General features: G+C 41.5%; 1 protein-coding gene across 1 annotated transcript in view; it reads left to right on the forward strand.

Annotated features, from left to right (window-relative positions):
- Positions 1-23928, forward strand: part of LOC134538120 (serine/threonine-protein kinase NIM1-like) — a 70050-nt gene that overhangs the window by 41280 nt on the left and 4842 nt on the right. Inside the window, exons 2-7 of the mRNA XM_063379151.1 lie at positions 5428-5547; positions 7831-7998; positions 9943-10054; positions 18869-19025; positions 21924-22032; positions 23431-23673. Coding sequence (XP_063235221.1) covers positions 5466-5547; positions 7831-7998; positions 9943-10054; positions 18869-19025; positions 21924-22032; positions 23431-23673 — 871 coding nt within the window. The 5' untranslated portion in view covers positions 5428-5465. The remainder of the gene's footprint in view (positions 1-5427; positions 5548-7830; positions 7999-9942; positions 10055-18868; positions 19026-21923; positions 22033-23430; positions 23674-23928) is intronic.

Raw genomic sequence — 23928 nt, forward strand, 5'->3', positions numbered from 1 at the left:
TATACCCTTCAGTTGATTTGCTGTTTTTCTCTCAAGAGTGCAAATGCAATTGCAGCATCCAAAAGTTTCGTCCATATCCTACGATGAAACGATACGTCCAACAGCAACACCAACCACAAGACTGGTCACGTGTGTGCGTGTGGGAAGACTTCAGTTCAGTTCTAACTGGGAGCTTGACCGATCATGTGTGTGTGTGTGTGTGGGGGGGGGGGGTGTAGCCTTCGGGGAATATACCAACGACCTAGAGATATATGTACAGGGCCGGATTTAGGGGAGGGCAATCGGGGTGAAAGCCCCGGGGCCTCCACAAACGGAGGGCCCCCACAATGATTTCATATAATTCTTGTCTCCGATTATATTTATGTATGTTTTTTAAATACTAAGAGAATCTACTTGATTTCACAATAAATTATTTATTGGAAAACTCGACTGAAAAAAATTGTTCATTTTATTTGTAAAATAATTTGGGGCCAGGGGTCCTCCGCTCCTCTGTTGCCCCGAGGCCTCCAGACCTCCAGATCCGGCTCTGTATATATATATATATATATATATATATATATATATATATATATATAGGACCGTCTCACTCTTATATTGCAGTACACGGCTTACGGCGCGCGCTGTTGCCGAATCTCTACCACTCTACGAAATTCGGGACGTGCGTCTCTTTAGATTAGAATCGTGATTGCACGCGAGCGTGGCGCTAAGTCCCGCTTTCTCGCGAGTGTTCGTGATCGACCGATCGTATCGCGGGGCGTATCGCAACCTCGCGGGCGGCGCCGCTCGACGGTCGATGGATCGATAGCTCGCGGAGTGTTCGCAGCCCCGCGCGATAGCCATCTCCATGATCCTGCCTCTGTCGCGGTTTTCCCGACAAACACCCTCCACTGTCACACGTCAGGACTCCTGTCGTCATTTCGATTCAATTGTCTTTTTTGTTTTTTTATTTTTTTTTGCATCGTGTAAAGGTCGAAACAAGGACGAATACCGATAGAATAAATCATTGTTTTAACAAACGATTTTTTAAAAATGATTTTTGAAATTTTTCTCTTTAATTTTTACTAATTTTCAATATGGTGGCCAAGATGGCATCGATAGCTTACTGACGGCTAGCAGTTTTTAGAATTTTTCGCCATATTTTATTAAATAAATGTATTTTTGTTTTACCGGTAATTAGAATTTTAGCATCGAACAATGGCGCAACAACCAATGAGAGTAGAGTAGGAAGCCATTTTGGTGTGACTAGAGAACTGTTTATACTTATCAGTCATACTGTGGCGAGAAATTGTCGAGATATTACAATGCTCAGGTGTAATTCCTGCTTTAAAAAATAATTAATTTTATTACTTATAAGTCACTAGAAAAAATTATAAGGAAAAAAAATGTGTCGTTATTATAAAGGGTAAAAAAAATATATATTTTTTAACATGTTGAAAAACTGTGCTCAGAAGTTGCTGGTCAGATGTTACGGGATGATCATTTGGTAGTTAATGTAGTTACCTACTGACACTGCCGACAGATGTCGGATGCATCGCGAAATTTCATTGGCTGGTATCAACAGTCAGTGGCGTAGCCAGGATTTGTGTATGGGGGGGTGTTAAGAAGCATGCCCCCCCCGCCCCGTATTAAAGTGGGGGGTCCTGGAGTCCTCCCCCGGAAAAATTTGGATTTTAAGGAGTAAAATAGTCCTATTTTAGCAGTTTTTCGGTACTTAAATTTAAATATTGTAATGGTAAAAATTTTGTTAATTTTAATATGAAATTTGTTTGAGTGATGAATGAGAAATTAATTAAAGATTTGGTGTTAGTGGGCGGGGGGGGGGGGGGGGTTGAACCCCTAACCCCCCCCCCCCCCAACGGTCTACGCCCCTGTCAACAGTACGGCGACTTGGCACAGGTCGCGCGCGTGGTGGCCCTGCTGTGCACTCGCTCGTGGTTGCTTGTTTGTTCGTTTTATTAAGTTGGGAGCCCGGCCTAACCCTGTTCCGGTTGCCCAGGGGCGTGCAGACCGCGGCTACGGTTGGTCGCACGGGGACAAGGACGGGGGCGAGGCCTCAGCGGCGTCCGGGGGACTCCGTCCGGGTCCTGCGCCGACCCCACGTGTCCTCCTCAGCGCCCCCCGGGTCTCTGTCTACACACTCACATTAGCATCTCGAAAACGGCTCTATCGATCTGGATAAAAATTAGTAGTTAGATATCTTTTTTGTTCTTTTTCAAGTTTATCTAAATATCTTCCTTAAAAAAAATTTGGTTGTCTGTAAATTCGGTTCACGGACGATAGTTTTACGTGACAACGTCATAACAAAACATTGATGAAATGATTGCATACTTTTATGAATAAAATTGAATCATTTTTATAGAATTATCACTATTTTGTATAGATAAAAAGAAGAAGTGAAATGAAATCTACAAATTTAATTGATAAATTTTTCTATTATTTGCACTCATTAATTCAAATATGTTTATTACTTTAACGAAGAGATTATTTTAACTATAACTTTTATACGTGTTTGCTATTTAACTTCTTCCAATCTGTGTTATTCTGTTAAGGATAGGACGATGATAGGAAAAGTAGGAAACGAATGGGAGTGTTTCAAGTTTAATGTGCCTCGAAAAAGTCAAATAGATGGTTGTTCCAATCGAGTGGAAGAGAGATAGATGCGGCGCAAGCGTACAATGAGCGTAACGGGACAATGTGCGTAACGGGACACTTTTTCGTGCGTGCAGCCTGCGTTCATCGATTTATTAGACGTTGTCACGTCAAAAAAAAAAAACGCTGAGCGAAGCTCGGTCACCCAGGTACTAATCAACAATGACCGACAAACAAAGAACTGGTAAGTTTATTGTTATTTGGGTTATCACTTGCTAATGGTCGTACACGCTTTGTCGAAAGAACTCCAGGCTTATATCAGTGTGGAGCTGTATAGGTTTTTTTAAAAAATTTTTTAGAAGACCCATGTTTTCAGATGTAGGTAAACCACAGTGCGTGCATACTTCGTATTGCTCAACAAATACGTTAACAACGTGAGTTTTTGTCTGGCGAGCTTTGTTCTCGGTCAGAGATATTGTGTTCCGCCGGTATGAACTGGAAGTGAAATTACAGGCAATATACTAAAGAAAACTTATGTATTTTCGAACGCACTTGACACCAAAACATTTTGATCTTATCGAACAATAAATTTTAAGCAGCACAGCGCTTGGGCTGTATGTTTCTCCAACAATACTTAAAAATAAAACTGTTCCTAGAAGTATCGTTGTTGGTATTGATGTTTTCTTGCTGCCGTGACCTACCTAAGACAGCCCAAACCTTCAGAGTGCCGCATACTTGATGAGGTTCGACTCGGATCCAAGTGATCCGTGGCGTGCTATAATTAGCGAGCGGCGCCATCTTGCGATGCAGATGTGCGCCCTTCAAGCCCCAGGACTGTATTGGTGGACGACATTACCTACGCAACGCAAGGGGAAGAGATCTAAACATCTCAACTATCGGTTTTTTTTTATCTTTTCGTTTTGTCGTGTTTTTTTCTCGTTTCAACTGTTGTGCTGATTTTTTTTTTGTTCAATATTTTTGTGCTGTCATCATTTGTGGGGCGTTTTTCGTTCTCTTAGTCCATTTTTCTTTGTTTGTTGACAATATTCCTGTTATGGAATATTGTTTGATGTTGTGTTTATATCCTGTTGACAACAGCAATTTTTTTGCTTAATTTGTGTTTTTGTCTTTTGGTTTTTTTTTATAGTTTTCTTCTACAGACATACATGTGCTTAGCAACGGCGTATGTCCAAAAGCTTACATCAAGTCAACTTTTTTTTTTTTTTTCACTTTTAACACAGCGGAATTTCAACTAGTAAACTTTGAAAACTGCTCTAAACTGCTCTAAAATGTTCCAAATGTAGAATCATGAACTAACCACTAGCTCTGACTTTTAACTTGAAAGGTTTTAGGTTCTTATCACTCTTTAGTTCTCCATACAGGAACTCTGCAATTCTGGAATATCATGTCATTGTTGTCGTAGAATAATTTCCCACAGACATGTGACTAGTTAACTTAACTGTTTCGTGAAATAATAATGTTTTCTTAACAGATTGTGTCCAAGCACAGTTATTATTATTGCTGTATGAATATTTTTCGTTCAGTTTATGTATTTTATTTGGATTCCTTTGTCTAAATAATTTTGTATGACTAATTTCTGATTGGGTAGACACATTTACCAGAGGGTCACAACGATTTTGTTCTAGTAATAATATTTTGTATGCTTTGAACTGTCTTGAACATGAGCTGTGTGGGATAGAAGTTCCAGCTTTAAGCTATTGCTGCGGCGTGTATATTCGAATATTTTAAGTGAAGATTCAAGAATGTTATTGAAAAATCTAGACCACTTTATTTACTTACTGGAAGAGTTTAAGTCGTGGAGGTTTAAGCTTAAAATCCGGTCGTGAGTTACACTGAACAGAGATTTCAGAGATTTCCGTTTTTGATTGGTTAACGCTGCTTCCCCCCCCCCCCCCTATTATTTCGCGCCGCAAACTCAGGGTCGTATAGCGAGCTGGTTACTTATGCTAAGAAGTGTCGCTGAACTTGCTTTTATGAATGTGCGATGATACAGACTTTTTGTTAAGGTCCAAATTTCCTGTTCCTGTGTGATTAAAACAAAGGTTTACATCAAAACAACACAACAAATGACTGTACGGAACATGATTTCAAATATTCTTTGTTACAATCACCAGCCGTGTTGTTTTGATAGTGTAAAAAGTAAATTGTTTAGTTGTCTATAATCAGTTTTTGTGATCATCGGGGGACGTACCAAGCGTGTAGGTGTGCCAAATGGAACTTTATGTTAGCGAAACTATCCTGGAATACATTTTGTAACACTTTAATGGCCATAACAAGAAATAATGGCAGCTAAATAAAGTACTTGAGAAAATTGGAAAGGCGAATATATATATATTGTGCTCTAGTATTGTTTCAATGGTTGCGAAACGCCAGCTAGAATGCGTCGAAACCAGTTTCTAGACTCGCGCAGGGCACCGTTAATTTAAAAAAAAAAAAAAAAAAAAAAAGGTCGTCGATTTGTTTCCTTGCTGGGATTCCGTTTGGACACGTTCTGGAATACTGCCCGCGAGTTAGGTTACGGGCGTGTCCCAACGAGGCAGTGTTTATCAGAACTTCTGGGAATACCCTGTTCCTAGAGTTCATTGAACCCCCGTGACCTGACACGGTCTCGACAAACATGGCATGTCTAGGTTTATTGCACAAAAAAAAAATGTCCAGATATTTTTCCGAACATTCTTGCACCCGTGATTGGAAAGAGTCATTTTCAGAAGACTGACGATATTTCTCAGCGACAACCGGGCATTGGCCAAGGGAAGGCCGGGTACCAGGAAGGGAGAGACACTGAGATGTGCGTGTGTGTGTGTGTGTGTGTTGCAGGCGAGTGATGCCACCTAGCGGGGGCGCCGCGAAGCAGCATGACGCTGGCGCAACTCACGCCCCCCAGGGGCAGCAAGGTGATGCCGGCCGCTCGTCCCCAGGATCCGCCCCAGCAGGCGGGTGAGACGCCGCGTCACGTGGTGCATGCCCCCCCACCACCACCACCACCACCCTCCACGCCTCCTGTAGCCAGGACCATGTGAAGACAAGCCCTTCCACCCAGCAGTGAGCACAGGGTTTCACAGCTGTGCACAGTCCACCAGTCATACGTTCCGTGCCTGAGTAGGAGACTCCACTCGTGCCTTCACTCCAGTCACATCCTCGCCTCGACTGAAGGACTCCATGACCTCTCGGCACTGCCCTTTCAGACTCCAGAGACCAACTATCTCACAACCCCCCAGACAGGGCCACAAATTCTCAAAGGGGAGCCCGCGGAAATTCGCAAGTGGGGTGAAGGGAGTTTGTGACCCGAGAGTTCTGCATGTGGGTTTTAACCGACACGAGTAAGAGCTGGAGAGGGTGCTTGTTTGTTTTATACTGCCCACATTCTCGCCTGTGTGAATGCAATAAGCAGAAAACTCTGAAATACCCAGAATGTTTTCCATAAAACATAATTTTGTCGTCTACTTTTTGTGAACCCCCCCGTTTCAGTCACGATCTTGCAAGCGCAAGCGGGCATCCTCAGTGAGGGGCTTCTTGATTCCAAAAGGGGGGGGGGGTGCTACCCCCAGAGGTGGGGTTCAAGTTAACACACTGAACTGAATCAGCGTGTGTAGGGGCTAGTCCGAGAACACCCCCCAACGCATGTCAACAGTCATCTCAGGCAGATGTCAAACGTCGAAATCCAATCGTCTGAGGCGCCCGAGAATCTTTGTCCCGCTCGTCTCGATCGTTCGCCCATCGATCAACTCAAGAGTCACATGTCTTCACCAGGCAACCCGACCGACAGACATCAGACCCCTCAGGTGTCTCTTGTGGGAGCATGCGTTATCCACGGGAGACCATTCCCTCCAGCTGCAACCCTGCTAGGCCCTGCTACTCGACACAGCCTTCATCGCAGTTGGACCGAGGCATATCTCTTTGACCAGTAGGAGGCATCAACACTTCAGCCACCACCACCTGGATGTCTCTCGCAAGAAAACCCAACTCTTGAGTCCGAGCGACCACATCCACCAGGTCAAGGTCATTGCCGACCAGTCCTGTCTGGACCCTCAGTTCCTCTCTTAGGTCCTCTACTTTCCCACATCGACGCAGTACACGCCCCACCATGTTCACAAGGCCTTGCTGGTTGTCGTGTCTCGAGAGGAGTTGGGCCGTAGAGTGTCAGCTTGATATTCTTATACTATGGGTTCGCTGCCATAGTTGTGTCAAGAGGTCATTATTCCTTAAAATAAAGTATTTACTATTCCATTATTGTGATTTTGTTGTTAACTTTCAAATAAAATGATAGAGCACCTTCAGATGTATCAAATAACACGGGAAATAAAGCATTAATATTCCTTGTTAATAAAACTCGCACTAGTGTAACTCGTGTAAAACAAACTAGTATTTGTTTTGATGTAAGCCTTTGGACATACGCCATTGCTAAGCACATGTATGTCTGTAGAAGAAAACTACAAAGAAACCAAAAGACAAAAAACACAAATTAAGCACCTATGTTTTCGTACCATGTGCGTCTCTACCTGAGGACGGGAGCAGATAGCAGTTCCCGAAACGTCGCTTGTTTCTGTTTTGGAAAACTATTGTGTTTGTTTCGTCTTTTCGTTTTGTTGTGTTTTTTGTCTCGTTTCAACTGTTGTGCTGATTTTTTTTTGGGATTCAATTCATCATTTGTGGTTTATTTCCGTTCTCTTAGTCCATTTTTCTTTGTTTTGCTTTGTTTGTTGACCATATTCCTGTTATGGAATATTATGTGGTGTATATATCCTGTTGACAACAGCAATTTTTGCTTAATTTTTGTTTTTTGTCTTTTGGTTTTTTTTTTGTAGTTTTCTTCTACAGACATACATGTGCTTAGCAATGGCTAGAGACCGGAAAAATTCGCGGGTTCAATGACCTTCAGGATAGACTCCAATATCCTCTACACACTCGGACAAATGCCAACTGTTCATTGGCTGCTGACTTGTGAGTCGTCTGTACTGGGTGGCCTGTGATTCGACACTTCTATGAGTGAGGGTCTCTAATTGGCCCTCAGTCCTCCAGATTAACAGTGAACCAATAGCAGAAGCAGCACTGAGGTATAATTATTTGAATTTTAGCATGAATGAACCCGCGGATTTTTCAGGTCTCTAGCAATGGTTGGTTTATGTCCAAAATCTTAGGTCGAGTCATGCGCTCCCATTGCACAGATCTCTCAAAGGTAGTGTTTGTTCGCGAGGTCGCCCGCGCGTGTGTGCTGCGCAGGCGCGGACGGGTCGGCCTACCAGCGGCTGCTGCAGTCCCTGCACGGAGATCCCAAGTGGCAGGCGGAGGTCAGCCTGGGCCGCAGGGCGGGCTTCTACCGCTTCAGAGGGGACCTGGGCTCCGGCAACTTCTCGCAGGTCAAGATGGCCGTGCACCAGCTCACCAGGGGTGAGGGGGTTCCCTCGTCTGCGGGCTGCTGCCCGGCATGCCTTGCAACGACTCCATATGTATGTATGTATATGTGTATATGTATATATATAAATTGAGAGCGATATAGAGATATACAGAGATATAGAGAATGAAAGAGAGAAATGGTTTTTATATGTGTACTTCAAACAAATTATGTATGTGTGTGTGTATGTGTGTGTGTGTGAGCAGGGGCGCAACAACTAAATTTCCATAAGGGGGGGGGGGGCAATATACCTTTTTATAAAGAATCATCGATCCCCCTATTGAAGCGGGGGGTCCGGGGGTCCTCCCCCGGGAAAATTTGTATTTCAAGGTGGGAAATGGTGCTATTTAAGCAGTTTTATTATCTAAAAATAGATTACACAGCACTTTCTTTGCCCCCGTTTGCCCCCACTTCAAGGTTTCAGAGGGGGGGGGGGGGGCAAAATACCCTTGCCCTCCTCCCTCCCTCTGTTGTTGCGCTCCTGTAGTGTGAGTGTGTGTGTGTAATTTGTTTGAAGTAAGAACACATATAAAAACCATCTCTCTCTAATTCTCTATCTCTCTGTGTATATCTCTATATCTCTCTCAATTTCTCTATACCTATATATATATACATATATATTTATATCTCCCTAATATCCATCTATGCCTATATCCGTGTATCGCTCTATATATTATGTCACTCTATAGCAATATGTATATACAAATACATTAGTTTTAGTTAGATTAGGGGAAAAACAATTCTGGGTGGGCTGTGATTTGGACTGAAGCCGCCAGGAGTTTGGTGTTTCGTGAATTTCCGTCGCGCTGAACGAGAATGCTGTGAGTGAAATAAATAAAGTAATTTAACAAACATTAATGTTGCTTTATTTTTTTATTTTTGGCGTGAATTCGATTGCCGTCTTGTTTAACGGTCGGGCGGCCACGCCAGGGAAACTACTTTGCAGAGACCGAGGCTCGCTCGAGCGCACATTTCGCGGCTCGTTCGGGAGCTCGTCTTACCCCACTGGCCCATTTCTCTCGGCCGCTGTTTGCCCCATTCCACACCCGAGACACTTCTCTGCAGTTGTGATTGCTTCTGCTCGGGCGATTTCGCTTGTTTTCTTTCTCTTCTCCAACATGATCCGTTTTTTCTTATGCATTTTGCGATTAATGGCTAAAAAAAACAAACCAAAATTAATAACTTTATAGTTATTACTCTCAACTAACACATTTTGCAGTGCTCAATCACGAGCGAATTAAAGTATGAATCACGCAAATCTCACTGAATTCATTTTGAGGCTACCCAACAACTCTCAGTACGTCATCACTGCAAACGTCAACCGGGGAGTCATACGTAGCGACCACGAACCAAGTCTGCTCTACTCAGATGTATTTATTTAAACTCTGTATCTTTCATAGTTTACAAGTTCTGAGCTGTGTCGAATCCTCAGCCGAAGTGACACCCAACCCGAGATTAAAGACATAGAATTAATTGGGATGTCCTTTAGGAACCTAGCTTCCTCCACACATTTCTTGTAACAATCAATGTTACACACATTCATATACACTGTATATATTTAAAACATGTATACTTGTGTTACATAAATATAGATATTTTCTCGGCTCCTGGGTGTATGCCGTGTCAGGTAATTGTCTTGCGACGTTCCGTCAGTCATTGCAGCTGCCATCATCAGGTAGACTAAGTGTGACTGTCATTGGCCGACCAGACACCTGCATCCTCTGCACCAGTCAGTCAGACTTGGTCTACTTGATGACGGCAGCTGCAATGACTGCCGAAACGTCGCAAGACAATCACCTGACACGGCCCACACCCCCAGAAGCCAAGGAAAATGCAGACGATGGCCGTGAAAGATACAGATACTTGCGGACAGGTGTTAGCAGGTGTTGTAACTGTCTGTTGTCGCAGTGGGTGACCGCGGGGGTGGTGGTTGGTTGCAGAGCAAGTGGCCGTCAAGATCCTGGACAAGAGCAGGCTGGAGCAGAAGACCAGGAGGATGCTGGCGCGCGAGATAGCCACCATGGAGGCCATCCACCACCCCAACATCATCAGGCACGTCAGCACTTCCGTGTTCTCTGTGGCTCCGACCTCCTTGGCAGATAAATCACCGACGTTTCGGTCGACATTGCAGTCGCCACCATCAGGGAGCAGTTACCTACTGTTTCACGGATGTTTAGTTGCTCGTATTGTTCCTCTTATTTAGGGTTTATTTTTTAAATTTTTTTTTAAATATATTGACTTTTTATAAACTGGAAATCAGGAAGCATTCCATAACCAGACAAGGACATGTAAAAACCTCACTAGACAACTGTAACCCCGAAAGATTTCAACAAGAATGTCGACTGAAACGTCTGAGATAGTTTAATAAACCCTGATGCAGTGTAGGTACTGTAGGTAACATTAGGTAACTCAGTAGGTAACTGCTCCCTGGTGATGGCGACTGCAATGTCGACCGAAGCGTCGGTGAATTTTTCGCCAAGGACGCGGCTACAACCCAGAAGCCAAGCTACTTCAGACAATGGCCGTGAAAGCCTGCTAACATTATTCCTCCTTGGGGGATAATCCCTGTCCCTACTGGCGTATCTAATATTGCTAAATGTGAAAGTGTGTGTGCCTGTTTGTCCTTCTTGCACTCCGCAACGGAGCAACGGATCAACATATTTTTTTTTTGCATATAGATAGCTCATGGGCCGGAGTGTGACAGACTACATATGAATATGACATTCCATTCCTAAGGGAGTGAAAAGGGGATATATTCACTTTTATAATATACAATCATAGGATGTAGGTCATAGACACACAAACAGTGAGTTTGAGTTCATTTCTCTGTGTCCTCCCCTCCCCCTTTCACGACAGCCAATCAAAAGCTCCGCCACATCCGGGCAAGCGCTGAAGCGAGGGGAAGGCTACGGGGGCGCGTGGGTACGCTGTACCGCACAACACCGATGTGTGTGTGGTTGCCTGCAGTTCCGGCGTCGCGCGGGATTTGCAAGCGGCGCGTGGTATCCGCTGACAACATTCACACAAACAACGCCAATTCTTTCGAGACTCTAGGGGCGGTATTCCAAGACATTCGGGCAAGGTGGCTAATAAGCACTACCTTGTTGGAAAACAACTTTAACCTAACTCGCTGGCCGTATTCCAGGACGTGTCCAAACCCAATCCCTGTTAGGTAAATAAAAAAATGAATCGTTTTAATTAACTGTACCCTGCCCGAGGCTATAAACAGACTTCACTGCATTCTAGCGGACGTTTGACAACCATCGATACATTTGCTGCGCCCAGGGCCGGCGCGTCCATATAGGCGAACTAGGCAACCGCCTAGGGCGCCAAGTAGCTGGGGGCAGCGCAGCACGACACATAGAAGCTGATATAATATGTTTAACGATTATTGAAACTAGATGAAAATTGATTTTTATAACAGTTTGGAATGTCTATATTGATATAAGTAATTATTTAAAGTCCACGGTGACCTGTTTATAATTTGTAATAAGTAAAAAAGTAAAAAAAAGACAAGCCTGCTTACGTTTGATTGTTGACCAAATCTTAGGCTTACGTGTTGTATTTTGAGGCAAGGAAATTTTTTTCGGGGTGTCCGGTTGGAGGGGGGGGGGGGGGAATTAAGGTTTTTCGCCTAGGGCGCCAATTTACCTTGCACCGGCCCTGGCTGCACCAAATATCCCAGAGATAGCAGCACTATTGTGGGAATAAAATGGTGTAATTTGAATTTTCTCAAGTAATTTTAATGTTGCGATTATTTGTTGTTATCACCATAAAGTGTATAAAATTATTCCAGGTTAGTTTCGCTATCATAAAGTTTCAATTGGCACACCAACACTCTAGGTACGTCCCCCGATGATCAAAAAAAAACCATATACGCGTTAATGGTGTCAGATTCGGTTCAGCCATCTGGACAAAATCAACGAAAAAGTGAGCTCTGCGCATGCGCGGAATTTGGGCAACAGAAAAGGAACGGATAGGACACCAAAATGTATTGCCTAAAAATAATAAACTGGCCTTGCCCTATCGTGCACTAGGAATATTGTTAGGGTACAGGTGTAGCATATTCAACACCTGGAACCTTATTTCTGTGTCTTGTAATACTGGCCAAGGTGTTATTTTCTGCCTAAATGAGAGCACAGCACTTTTTTACACGGGAGATGTGTATGATTCCGTCAAACTAATTATTTTACTAATTCCCAGAAACAATATTCTAGATACAATCATTTAAAAATTATGTTAATAGAATAGTATCCGAGACATTTGTCACAAGTGAATTTTTAAAAAGTACACTCCGGCAATTAATGTTTTACTCAAAAATAGTTGCTAATTGTAAGCTTAAAAACTGAATACTTGTTTATTACTCACCGAAAATATTTTAATTAATTTTAGTAAACAAAAAAAAGAATATACAATGGCACGTACTTCCAGATTTGAAAAAAAATATAGAAAATATATATAGTTTTAAATTGCAAAAAGTCGTCATATAACCAAAACAGTGCCATTCCAGCCACGTTTTAGTAATGCAGGTTATAATTATCTATGCGTAGAAAAAAATAATTTTACATTTATTTTTTTGCTTTTCATGGTAACCTGAACACATTTTGTTGGACCAATCAATTGTTGACATAGCGATAGGCATACTAACTGGCTTTAAAAATTAACAGTTTTAAACGTAACATGTAGAATTTACCTCGTAGGTACGTTGAGTGACGGGAGGCCTCCTTTTCACAGACGAGAGAGCCAAACGCCCGATCGTGCATCTTCGGTTTTTTTTTTTTGTTCATTGTAAAAGGTTAGGTTAGCTACATTATAAATACTTTAAAACATTGTGGACGGTTGATTTGGTTAGGATAGCTACATTAAAGATACTGTGAAATCATGTAAACGGTTTCCTAGCCCTGGATAGCTACAGAGCCATTCCACCTCAATTCAGGCAGTTAGCAAGATAATGTGTCAGGTCACCATCTCAGATTTGCTTTAAAAAATTACAGCAGTTACAACCAGTGCAGACAAGAAGTATGCCAAAAGGATTTTGTCCCAAAAAATTTTTTCCCCATGTTATAGCCTTTTGAAGTTGGTTCAAAATCAAAAAAGGTGGAAAAAGGGGTGTTTTTTAAATGAGCGGCATTTCAAAACTATTTTACTGATTTTGTTGATTTTTTTTTTATTTTGTACCTATTATAGTGAACTACAGAGTGGAATAGTTCCAATGAGCCCAACGACAATATCTTTAAGGGGGGGAAACTAAAAAATTTGGCAAAAAATTTAGATTTTTTTGGATTTTCAAAAAAAAAAAATTTATGTGGAATAATCAATTTTCATAAAAAGTAATTCTGGTAATATGTAGACCTATTACAGTAGTTTTACAGGAAAAATTGTTTTTAATTCTATGATGCATGGAATTATTAAAATTTAACTTTAAAATTTTCAAAATTTGACAAAAGTGCCATTTTTGATTGAAAATTACTGAAAAACCCCATATTTTAAAAATCTGAAAATTTGTAACTTTGTAGTCCTCACCTTTAGTAATAGCATGCACTTTGTTGGATAGTGTGTTTTTGCCTGTAAACATTTCTAGAATTTTTTTAAAATGTAATGTCATTACCTTTTATATGTTGTGCATGCTCAATTAATAAATGTTTTGTTGGTATCTAAATAGTATGTGATAATTTGTAACTGGTTTTTTATGAGGGGAAACCTTGGGAAATATGAAGGGGGAGTCCCTATCTGAATATTCCCAGGCGCTTGCTGTAAGGGGAATCCCTGGTAGCTTGAGGGAAATCCCTGGTGACCATAGGGGGAATCAACTACAAGACTACAAGGGAATTCCCAAACTTTTGCTGTTACAGTTGTGTTGTGTGTGTTCATGGGTGATGTTCAGCTAGTGAACTAAATCATGTCTGACTTTCATAGTACGGAGAGAATTAAATGTGTGGACTACATTAAAAGGCACAAAAAAAGTGTGTATAAAAGTAAATGTGTGAGGATGTGTAAAGTGAATGATTTAGCAGATGATATTCAAAAGTTTGTGGGTGTATCTGTTTCAGTAAATAAAAATGATATTTTGTGTAGCAACTGTGTTACTTTTTATAAAAAGAAATTTCTGGAACTTGCTGAAGATGCAGAAAAAACATCCACATCAGAGAATTTTATTCCGGAGGATGAACTAGTAAGTGTTTTAAATAGCAGTCTCATTAAAACATTAAATGTAGAAGTATCACCATTGAAATCCCCTTCAGAGGTGAGATTGGATAGGAGAGAAGGTTATGCGAGGAAAAAGAAGATAAAATTAGTTGATGAGTTAAAAACTTCTGCTGTGAACAAATTACAAGACATATATCACGTGCATCTTTCAAGTGAGTCTGATGATGAAATGCCTGTGTGTGTCAATTGTAGTCTATGGTTTTCGAATATTGACTCAGCTCTTCATACTTGTAACTACAATGGAAAAGTACAGCTACTAACATTGGTACCACAAACATTTAGTAAAACTGTATTGAAGGAAAAATTACCTTCAGTGTCAGAGTACCTCATTGATAAATGTCGCACAGTTATAAAAAATAAGGGAATTTATGCTCAACCTGACCCCTATAGTGGACATCCTTTACCTACACAGGTACAAGATCTAGCATTATCATATTACCTAGAAGATAGTAAAGACTGTTCAAGGGAAAGTCCAAACAAAAAAGATGTTATTTGCATTAAGGATGGTAATGGCCAGAAAGTAAAAAAGGTTAAAAGATTCATGACAAGGTCCATCAAAGAGGCATACAAAGCATTCAAAAAAGATAATCCTCTTATAGAAATTAGTCTTTCAAAGTTTTATGCCTTACAACCAAGATGGGTGAAAATTCAGCCAGAACAGACTGTGTGTTCTTGTATTTACTGCAGTAACATGCAACTTATCTGTGTAGCTCTTCGAAATGTAACAAATAACCAAATTGATGAAGACTATCTTCTACTGAAGTGTTTGTGTGACGAAACAAGGAATGAAGATTGCTGGCTCGAGGAGTGTGGTGACTGTCCTGGCACAGAAACATTAACTGTTGAAAACTTTGGCTTGGATGAAGGGGAAGAAGTTACATTTGCGATTTGGGAACATGGTGACCTCATAAAAAAAACTGTATCTGTAAATAATTTTCTGGAACATGTAAGGCATTGGGTTAAAAAAGCTATTCCTCACAGTTACATTAGGAAAATACAAAGGGAAGGAATAGCTGAAGCAAGAAGTTCTGTCCAACAAAATAATGCTCTTGTTTTACATTTTGATTTTGCTGAGAACTGGTCAGTTGTATTGCCTGATGAAATCCAAACTTACCACTGGCAAACTGTGACGTCGTCTGGCCGACGACCACCCCAGAGCCCGACCTGCACCCGCCAGTATACGCTCCCGCTAACGGAACACACCCCTGGCCATGGCCCACCCGAGTCAGGCGACCCGAACAGCAATTAAAGACAAAGCCGCGGAAACCTGAGTAGACAAGAGAAGAACCGTACCCATTCCTCCTGAAACATTAAATGAGGATTTTAGCGACAATAAAATCTCTTCCAGAGACACCCGTTTGGAGTCTAGCGTAATGAGGTCACGCCTGGCGCGAGAGAGGCCGAGCCTCCCTCGGACGCCATGCCAGTTCGGCAGTTCAGCGCAGCTCATGGACCGGGGCGGACCTACGTCCCACGGAGAGGCAACATCCTTTGTCTACATTGAAAGTAACGTCCGGTAAATATAGTCACTAATTAACCAAACCCCTTTTATTACTTAACCTCTCCGTGAGTACCCGGTCCCTTTTTTCGGTCCCGGACCTAATCCGGCCGCATCAACTTAAGGACACCCCGCACCACACTTGGTCAGCGGGGCTGCTCTTCAGCATACGGCACGGGCCGTCTCCCGCAACGTACAGAACTTTATTTAAGGTCACGCGCACGGCGCTGACCACGAACCCGCAAGGGAACTTGGACAAACTTAATTGCGGTGCGTGTTTCACCACAGTGGGCACAACACCCGCGCCGAGACATTTGCATACGGGATTGGCCGTCTCCAATCGCCCGCCCCTTAATTCAGTGTATTTTTGTATCCCGTATTTTGTATTGCTAACTTACGTTACCCGAGTAACGAGTGCCACGTAACCTGTACGCGCCCCTTAATTCAGTGTATTTTGTGTCCCGCCTTTGTGTTACGAAATTACGTTACCTGCGTACCCAGTGAGACGTCTGAGACATAACAGCATCCGAGGCCACGTAACGCGGAACACAAACAATACGGCGCCACGGAATAACAAGTAAAACCCCCCGGGGACCTCTGTAGAGTGTTGTATTGTGTACGACTCGCTCCTCTGAATAAAAGGTACGACACCGCCACCTCAACTCCACGTCTCTTATTTAAAATCATCTCACGCAACACCGCCGCCGGCCCTAGTGGGCCACGCAGGGGCACATACATCCACGACCCCAAATTCACGACTAGAAACGAGCTAGTCTGGCGCCCACCTGGACAACACAGATCAAGAACCGCCTTTTCCCACTAGGAGCCACACCGGGACTCGAGCCCGAGACCCCGGACGACGGCAACTGATCAGCTTTCACTGTTTACCTGTGTTGCATACTTTGGTGCGGAAATAAGAAGTTTTGTTATAGTATCTGATGATATAGCTCACGACTCTGCTCACGTTCTCTGTGCTTTAGAGGTTATAAAACTGGAAATTTCAAAATTTTGTCAGTTAGAACTTTTGAGTTCAATAGTGTACATTACAGATGGGGCAGCTGGACATTTCAAAAATAGGTTTCAGCTGTATGAACTATGTAAAAATACTCAAACTGTTGAAAAAAAATGGATTTTTTCTGCTACAGGGCATGGCAAAAGTGCATGTGATGCAATAGGTGGTTTGTGTAAACACTTTGCAACTAAGTTCAATCTTCGGGCAGAGTGTGTTAATGCCATTAGAGATTCTGCTTCATTTGTTGCTGAAGTAGGTAACCTTGTACCAAAGATAACTCTATTGGCTCTTGAAAGTAAAACAATTCAAACGTATAGGTCATCTAAGGAAAAAGAATGGGCTACTGTAAAACCAGTTGTTGGAATACAATCTAAACATTACTGGCTGATTAAAAATGAGACATACATGGGACGCACAATTAAAGATAAAATAGAAATAGTTGTACAATCCAACCAGATTAAAACACATTATTCAATAAATGATTTCCAAGTAGGCCAGTTCGTTGCTTGTGTATACGATCAGAATTGGTGGATGGGACAGATCACTGGTATATCTAAAGAGTTGAACGACATGACAGTGTCTTTTATGCATCCCCATGGTCCAGCTAAAGGGTTTCAGTGGCCACAGGAATCTGGAAAGAAGAAGGATGAATGTCCGGTGCCACTACAAAATGTTTTGTTAGCAGTAAGCAATCCTACTCCACTTGGACAATCAGCACTTTCGACAAAGCTGAGTTGATGAAGATCCAGCAGATCTACTGTCTTTAATCAGCCAAATAATATTTTAGGAAGTTTGTCAATATATGTTACATATAGTTGAGGAAGGGTAAGCAGTCTACATATAATTAATTATAGGTACATATTATTGGTTTCAATTTTACTTTGAAATTTTGGTTTTCATGCAAGTTAAAGAGTATGCATATGTATTATATGTGTGTATATGTATTGTGCATATTATGTTAATGTGATAATGTATACACAGACTCTCCTTTTGTAATTCCCAAGGTTTCCCCAATTTACAAATTACATCTCACTTTTTGGAAACTAACAAAACATTTGTTAATTGAGTGTGCAGACCTTAGAAAATGTAAGAAAATTACATTTTCAAAAAATTCTAGAAATGTTTACAGGCAAAAACACACTATCCAACAAAGTGCATGCTATTACTAAAGGTGAGGACTACAAAGTTACAAATTTTCAGATTTTTAAAATATGGGATTTTTGAGTAATTTTCAATCAAAAATGGCACTTTTGTCAAATTTTGAAAATTTTAAAGTTAAATTTTAATAATTCCATGCATCATAGAATTAAAAACAATTTTTCCTGTAAAACTACTGTAATAGGTCCACATATTACCAGAATTACTTTTTATGAAAATTGATTATTCCACATAAAAATTTTTTTTTGAAAATTCAAAAAAATTCAAATTTTTTGCCAAATTCTTTAGTTTCCCCCCCTTAAAGATATTGTCGTTGGGCTCATTGGAACTATTCCACTCTGTAGTTCACTATAATAGGTACAAAATAAAAAAAAATCAACAAAATCAGTATAATAGTTTTGAAATGCCGCTCATTTAAAAAACACCCCTTTTTCCACCTTTTTTGATTTCGAACCAACTTCAAAAGGCTATAACATGGGGAAAAAAATTTTTGGGACAAAATCCTTTTGGCATACTTCTTGTCTGCACTGGTTGTAACTGCTGTAATTTTTTAAAGCAAATCCGAGATGGTGACCTGACACGCTCCTGCCTGAATTGAAATGGAATGGCTCTACATATTAAAAAAGTTAATTGCTAAGCAACCATAAAATGATTTTACAGTATTTTTTAATGTAGCTATACTTACCTAATATAACCAACAATCGACAATGTTTTAAAGTACTATTTATAATGTAGCTAACCTATCCTAATCGACCGCAAAATGTAATGCCACGCCGGTTTATACAATGAGATAGAACGGGGGGAAAAAAGCGAGCATGAACTTTGGGGAACTTCGGGTGTGGCTCTCTCATCTGTGAAATGAAGGCTTCCCCTGAGTGGCTAGCCACAAATGTCGTGATACGACAATACGGGAAACCCTGGTCGAGTGGCTTGGAGGCCGCGCCGCCAGCTACCGCCCGTGTCGCCTGCGAGGTGGGGGGGCTTGCCGCAGGCTGTACGAGGTGGTGGAGACGTACAGCAAGATCTACCTGGTGATGGAGTACGCCCGGGGCGGCGAGCTGTTCAACAAGGTCACGTCCTCGGGCAGGTTCTCCGAGCCGGAGGCCCGGCCCCTGTTCGCGCAGATCGTCTCCGCGGTGGAGTACATGGTGAGCCGGGCGACGAGAAGCTTGTAATGGCTATAAGCATTGAGGCGGGGAGGAAGGCCGTAGCATGGCAAGGATTGAGGAAAGGTATTTGCAGAACAACAGTTATGAATTACGTTATTTAATTAGGCCAAAAAAAAAACAACAAATTGAATACTGAAACAACAACAACAAAGATATCCAGAAAGCTACTCGAGCTCTCGAAAGTGACTAAGACAAGACGAGACCAGACAAGCTAGACGAGACAAGACAAACAAGACCGAATTATTCGATTTCCACTGATTTTATAGCATAGGCGAGGCGCAGCGCGCATGCGCCGACTGGTGGAGGGGCGACGAGGAGCAAGGAAGCACACACTAGGAGGGGGAAGGAAGGAGGGGACGACGTGCCATCACCCGCGCTGACGCGGGTAATTCAAACGATGCGGCGATCCCGTCGCTTCAAGCTTAAGATGTACATCAAGTTCTGTCCCTGCCCGAACACGCCCGAATACTCACCTTCGGCCAACCTCGGGATTTGTTTTATTTTTGCGCAGGAAAAATGAATTCAAATATTAAAAGTGGTCGGTTAGTTTAGCTACATTAAAACACTTTAAAACACTATGGACGGTTAGTTAGGTTAGTATAGCTACATTAAAATAAACAGAGAAATATAAATATATATAAATAAACCCGAGGTTGGCCGAAGGTCAATATTCGGGCGTGTTCGGGCAGGGACAGAACTTGATGTACATCTTAGGCTTCCCACGGGCGAAACCGACCACAGCGCTCTAACGCAGGATGTCCACAAGAAATAATATTTCCTACCAACTTAGGCAAGAAAAAAGTACTAGATTTGAAGAAAAAACAAGTACTAAATTATAATTTGTTATGATTTTAACAATTTAGGAAGTCATTATGACATTGCAATGCTCTAACTTAAATGTCACACTACACACACATACATTCTATAGTTTTTAAATATAATTACGCTTAATAATAAAACATATTAGAGTTAGTGTAATATTATTATATTAAAGAAAAAAGCACTAGATCTGAGCGTAAATGTACTGGACCACTAAAAAAGTTATAAAAGTACTAGATCTAGTACGAAAGTACTAACTGTGGACACCCTGCTCAAAAGGGCGTCTGCAACAGTCCGCACCATAGATTAGGAGAGCATGCAGACGTAGCAGGTCGTATTCTAGTAGCCAAGAGGGGAGAGCGATCTTAGTGTACCACATGTGCCAACATGGCGGCCGTTTGTTTACAATGGTAACAGCTGTACCTGTATTTGATGTTAAATTGGAGAAAAATTACAACTCATATCATTAAATTTGTATTATTAAACCTTGTTTTGGACTTTTTATTTATACAAACATATTAACCGGTAAAATTTTGATCTAATTCTCTTCTGAACAGCTTAGCTACGGTCGTTAATAAAAGCAGGCTAGAAAAGATTATATAAATATAAACAAATGTCCACCATATTGATATATGAAAATCAGAAAATAAAAGGTGATGGGAATGGCTTCACTTCTGACGGTTAATGCTCCGTCCTTTCCTAATCTCTGGTCCGCACCTGTGGGCGGTCCGTGCCCTTATCCTGATGTGAAGGACGTCACATTGTAGCGTGGAAAACTGCACAGTCTACAATTGTCTACACAGTGACGCGGCCATCGTCATGTTGTGCTTTATTTTTTGTTAGCGTAGCAGAGACTGATTTCCACGAGACATGGGTCTGATTGTTGTCGTCGCCCTAATTGGTCTTCCACCTTAATTGTGCTCAGTTAGGGTGGAAAGCCAGTTATGGTTTAAAAACTTTCTTGGTGCTGATATTAAACATCCCTGTCTTTTAGAAAATATCCTCGGCTACGCTAATTCCTAAGGATCTCTGGAGAACCACAGGATCAGGTTGCAGCCGGTATCAAGTAAACAATAGGGTGGCGACAACAGAATCAGGCATATCTCTCATTTTAAACAGTCTTGGCTACGTTATTAAAGCACAAAATAAATTTTCATCATTACGGAAAGCACATGCGTTCAGGCCAATTTCTCGTGGAACACACTCTCTGCTATGCTAATCTAAATTAATAAATGAAAGAGTTTTTCTTCTGTCCGTCTGACATACACGCAGTGTGGAAACAGTGAGGCCTGTAGCTCTCTCAGCCATGTCTGTTTGCACCTTGAAAAGATTTATTTTTCCAAAATTCATTTTAGTTTTTAAATAAATAAATAAATATATATATATATATATATATATATATATATTTTTTACTGATTTCCATCACATTTTCTTGATGATCTCCATTGTAACAATCGCAGAATCGTTGTTGATGATTTTTTTTGTCCCCATTACGACTTCTGCATTGTTTTTGCCTCATTCTGGTTAAGATCTTAATCTGGTCTTCTGTAATCATATTGACCATTGTACTGACACAATATTGTTTAAATGAATGCAAATTTGCAGAATATAAATAAAAAGATGGCTTCTTTGGTTTATATTTATTCTCCTCATCTTAGGTGTGTGTGTGTGTTTTTTTTTCCTCTCCATACCATATGCTTAGAATTTTTGCAGGAGCAATGTTTAGCTTCATAAATAACATAAATCTTAAGCTTTAACCCAAAAACCAACCCTTTTGAATCCTACAAAAACAATGCTGAATACTAAATTTCAAAACCAAGATATGCTACGTTATTTACAAAACCAAAGAGAAAATTTGCTTCTTAGGTAAAGATAGTAAGACAGATAATTGTAATAAAGCATACACAATATAAAGAATTAATTTAAACAAATAAAATCATGTAATTAAATACTTCAGAAATCTGACATATTTGGTTTTTAATATTCATAAATTACTAACTTATTTATCGTTTAAAAATAATGATACTGTTTATAACAAATTGTTTTATCTGATTTTAGCATGACCATAACTTCATCCACCGAGACATAAAAGCGGAAAATGTATTCTACGCAACGCCGAGCCTTGTCAAATTGGGAGATTTTGGTTTCAGCACGCAGCTAACTTCAGGTATAGTAAATTTTTACTTAGTTCTGTATGATGGATCATCTTCAGCTATTAATTGTTTTTCATTCTAAACAATATGCTTCCTATTTATTTTTCAGACAGTAAATTAATAAGAATTATCACTAAGATATATATTTTGCATTACACTACATTCACAATATAATATTAAAACAAGGAAAGTAATTTCAACATAATACTGTTGAGGAAATTCAAATATTATGAAAAACATTATAATATGTACTAAAAATTGATCAGTTATTTGCAATTATGTAGGTGTCCGAGTTTCGTATTATAAGTTTATTTGTAACTTGAGAACACATGAATTAGCTCGTTACCGAGGTTACATGTTTACACTTCTCTGGCGAGTACCGAAAGAATCGCTAACATTTTTTTTCCTGTGTGTTAATTTTTAAAACTTATGAAAACCATACCAAAAATAACTTTTTTCTGTGATATTTATATTGTAACGAAGTACTCTTCGCAATGCATAGTGTGGTTCTTGGTTAAAATAAATATTGTTTAAGTTTGCTGAATTAAAGTATCTGACATAAGTTTTTGGGGCACTGCGTCACGGATACCCCTGAGACCGGGGTCGGGCGCCTACGCTATCAGCCGCCCGGCACGGCGACATTACCCGCGGCGGAGGAAGGGTCGTAGCGAGTGCGGGCAGAATGCGGTCGACCGAGAGCTCGCCTTCCGGCTTCAGGAACGTCCCAACGCCCCGCGAGTTGGGCACCAGTTGACGTTCCCTCCAGATTCGAAGATACGTCTCAGATGCCAGGGACCGGGGAGCATAGAGCACAGACGTCTCTGGGTGTGACAGTTCGCGGTGCCTCGTTCCTTGCCACCAAAGTGCGTCCAGGTCGGAATGCCTCCTGCCCGCTCTTGCTACAACCCTTTCCTCCGCTGCGGGTACTGTTACCACAGCGGGCGGCTGATAACGTTAGGCGCCCGACCCCGGTCTCAGGGGTATCCATGACAGAGTACCCAACCACTGGGCTGGGAGATGTACAGAGCGCACGACCCATCTCAGCACATGGCTGGGTCTCTGGTAGATAGGACATATCGTAGGCGTACCAGGAAAACCCACTAAGTCCATGAGATATTCATATGAAAAAGTCCAGTTTAATATGTTTCATGACAAGTATATTATTATGTTAGATTAAACATGTTTCACAACCGTGTATTTTTTACAATATTTTACAAACCCATATGTATATAAAAATCAATTTTTCTCATAATTTAGTTGCATGGACTTGAAGGGTTTTCCTTGTACGCCCACGATGTTCTTCTGCATTCCCCGGTTCATTTCGATGTCGTGCGAGTGCGTGCTGGAACGGGAGACGCCGCGCCGCGCGTGCGAGGGACGGATGCACGGTGGATCGGGTGTGTGCGCGCCAGGCGCGGACCAGCGGCTCAACACGTTCTGCGGCTCGCCGCCCTACGCGGCGCCCGAGCTGTTCCGTGACGAGTCGTACCTGGGCGGGCCGGTGGACGTGTGGGCGCTCGGCGTGCTGCTGTACTTCATGGTCACGGCGCAGATCCCCTTCAAGGCCCAGACCGTGGCCTCGCTCAAGCAGCACATCCTGGACGGCTCCTTCGCCGTGCCCGGCTACGTGTCGGCGCCGTGCCGCCGGCTCGTCGGTGCGTCCTCCCGTTGCACGCCCTTGTCTTATTGTGGTTTTAATTTATAGATTCCCATCTTGAGATAGTCTTGTGACACAAAAACCTTTTGCAAATATTTAATACCTTCTTTTTAATTTGGGTATATTCGCTTGAAATTCAGCATTATTAAGTTATTTTCTATAAACATTAATAATAAATATGTCTTTTTTAAAGTTACATTCCCAAGTCATTAGATGAATGACAATACATATTTAATATACATACACACACATA

The sequence above is a fragment of the Bacillus rossius genome, chromosome 13 (assembly GCF_032445375.1).
Source record: "Bacillus rossius redtenbacheri isolate Brsri chromosome 13, Brsri_v3, whole genome shotgun sequence".
NCBI classification, from domain to species: Eukaryota; Metazoa; Arthropoda; class Insecta; order Phasmatodea; family Bacillidae; genus Bacillus; species Bacillus rossius.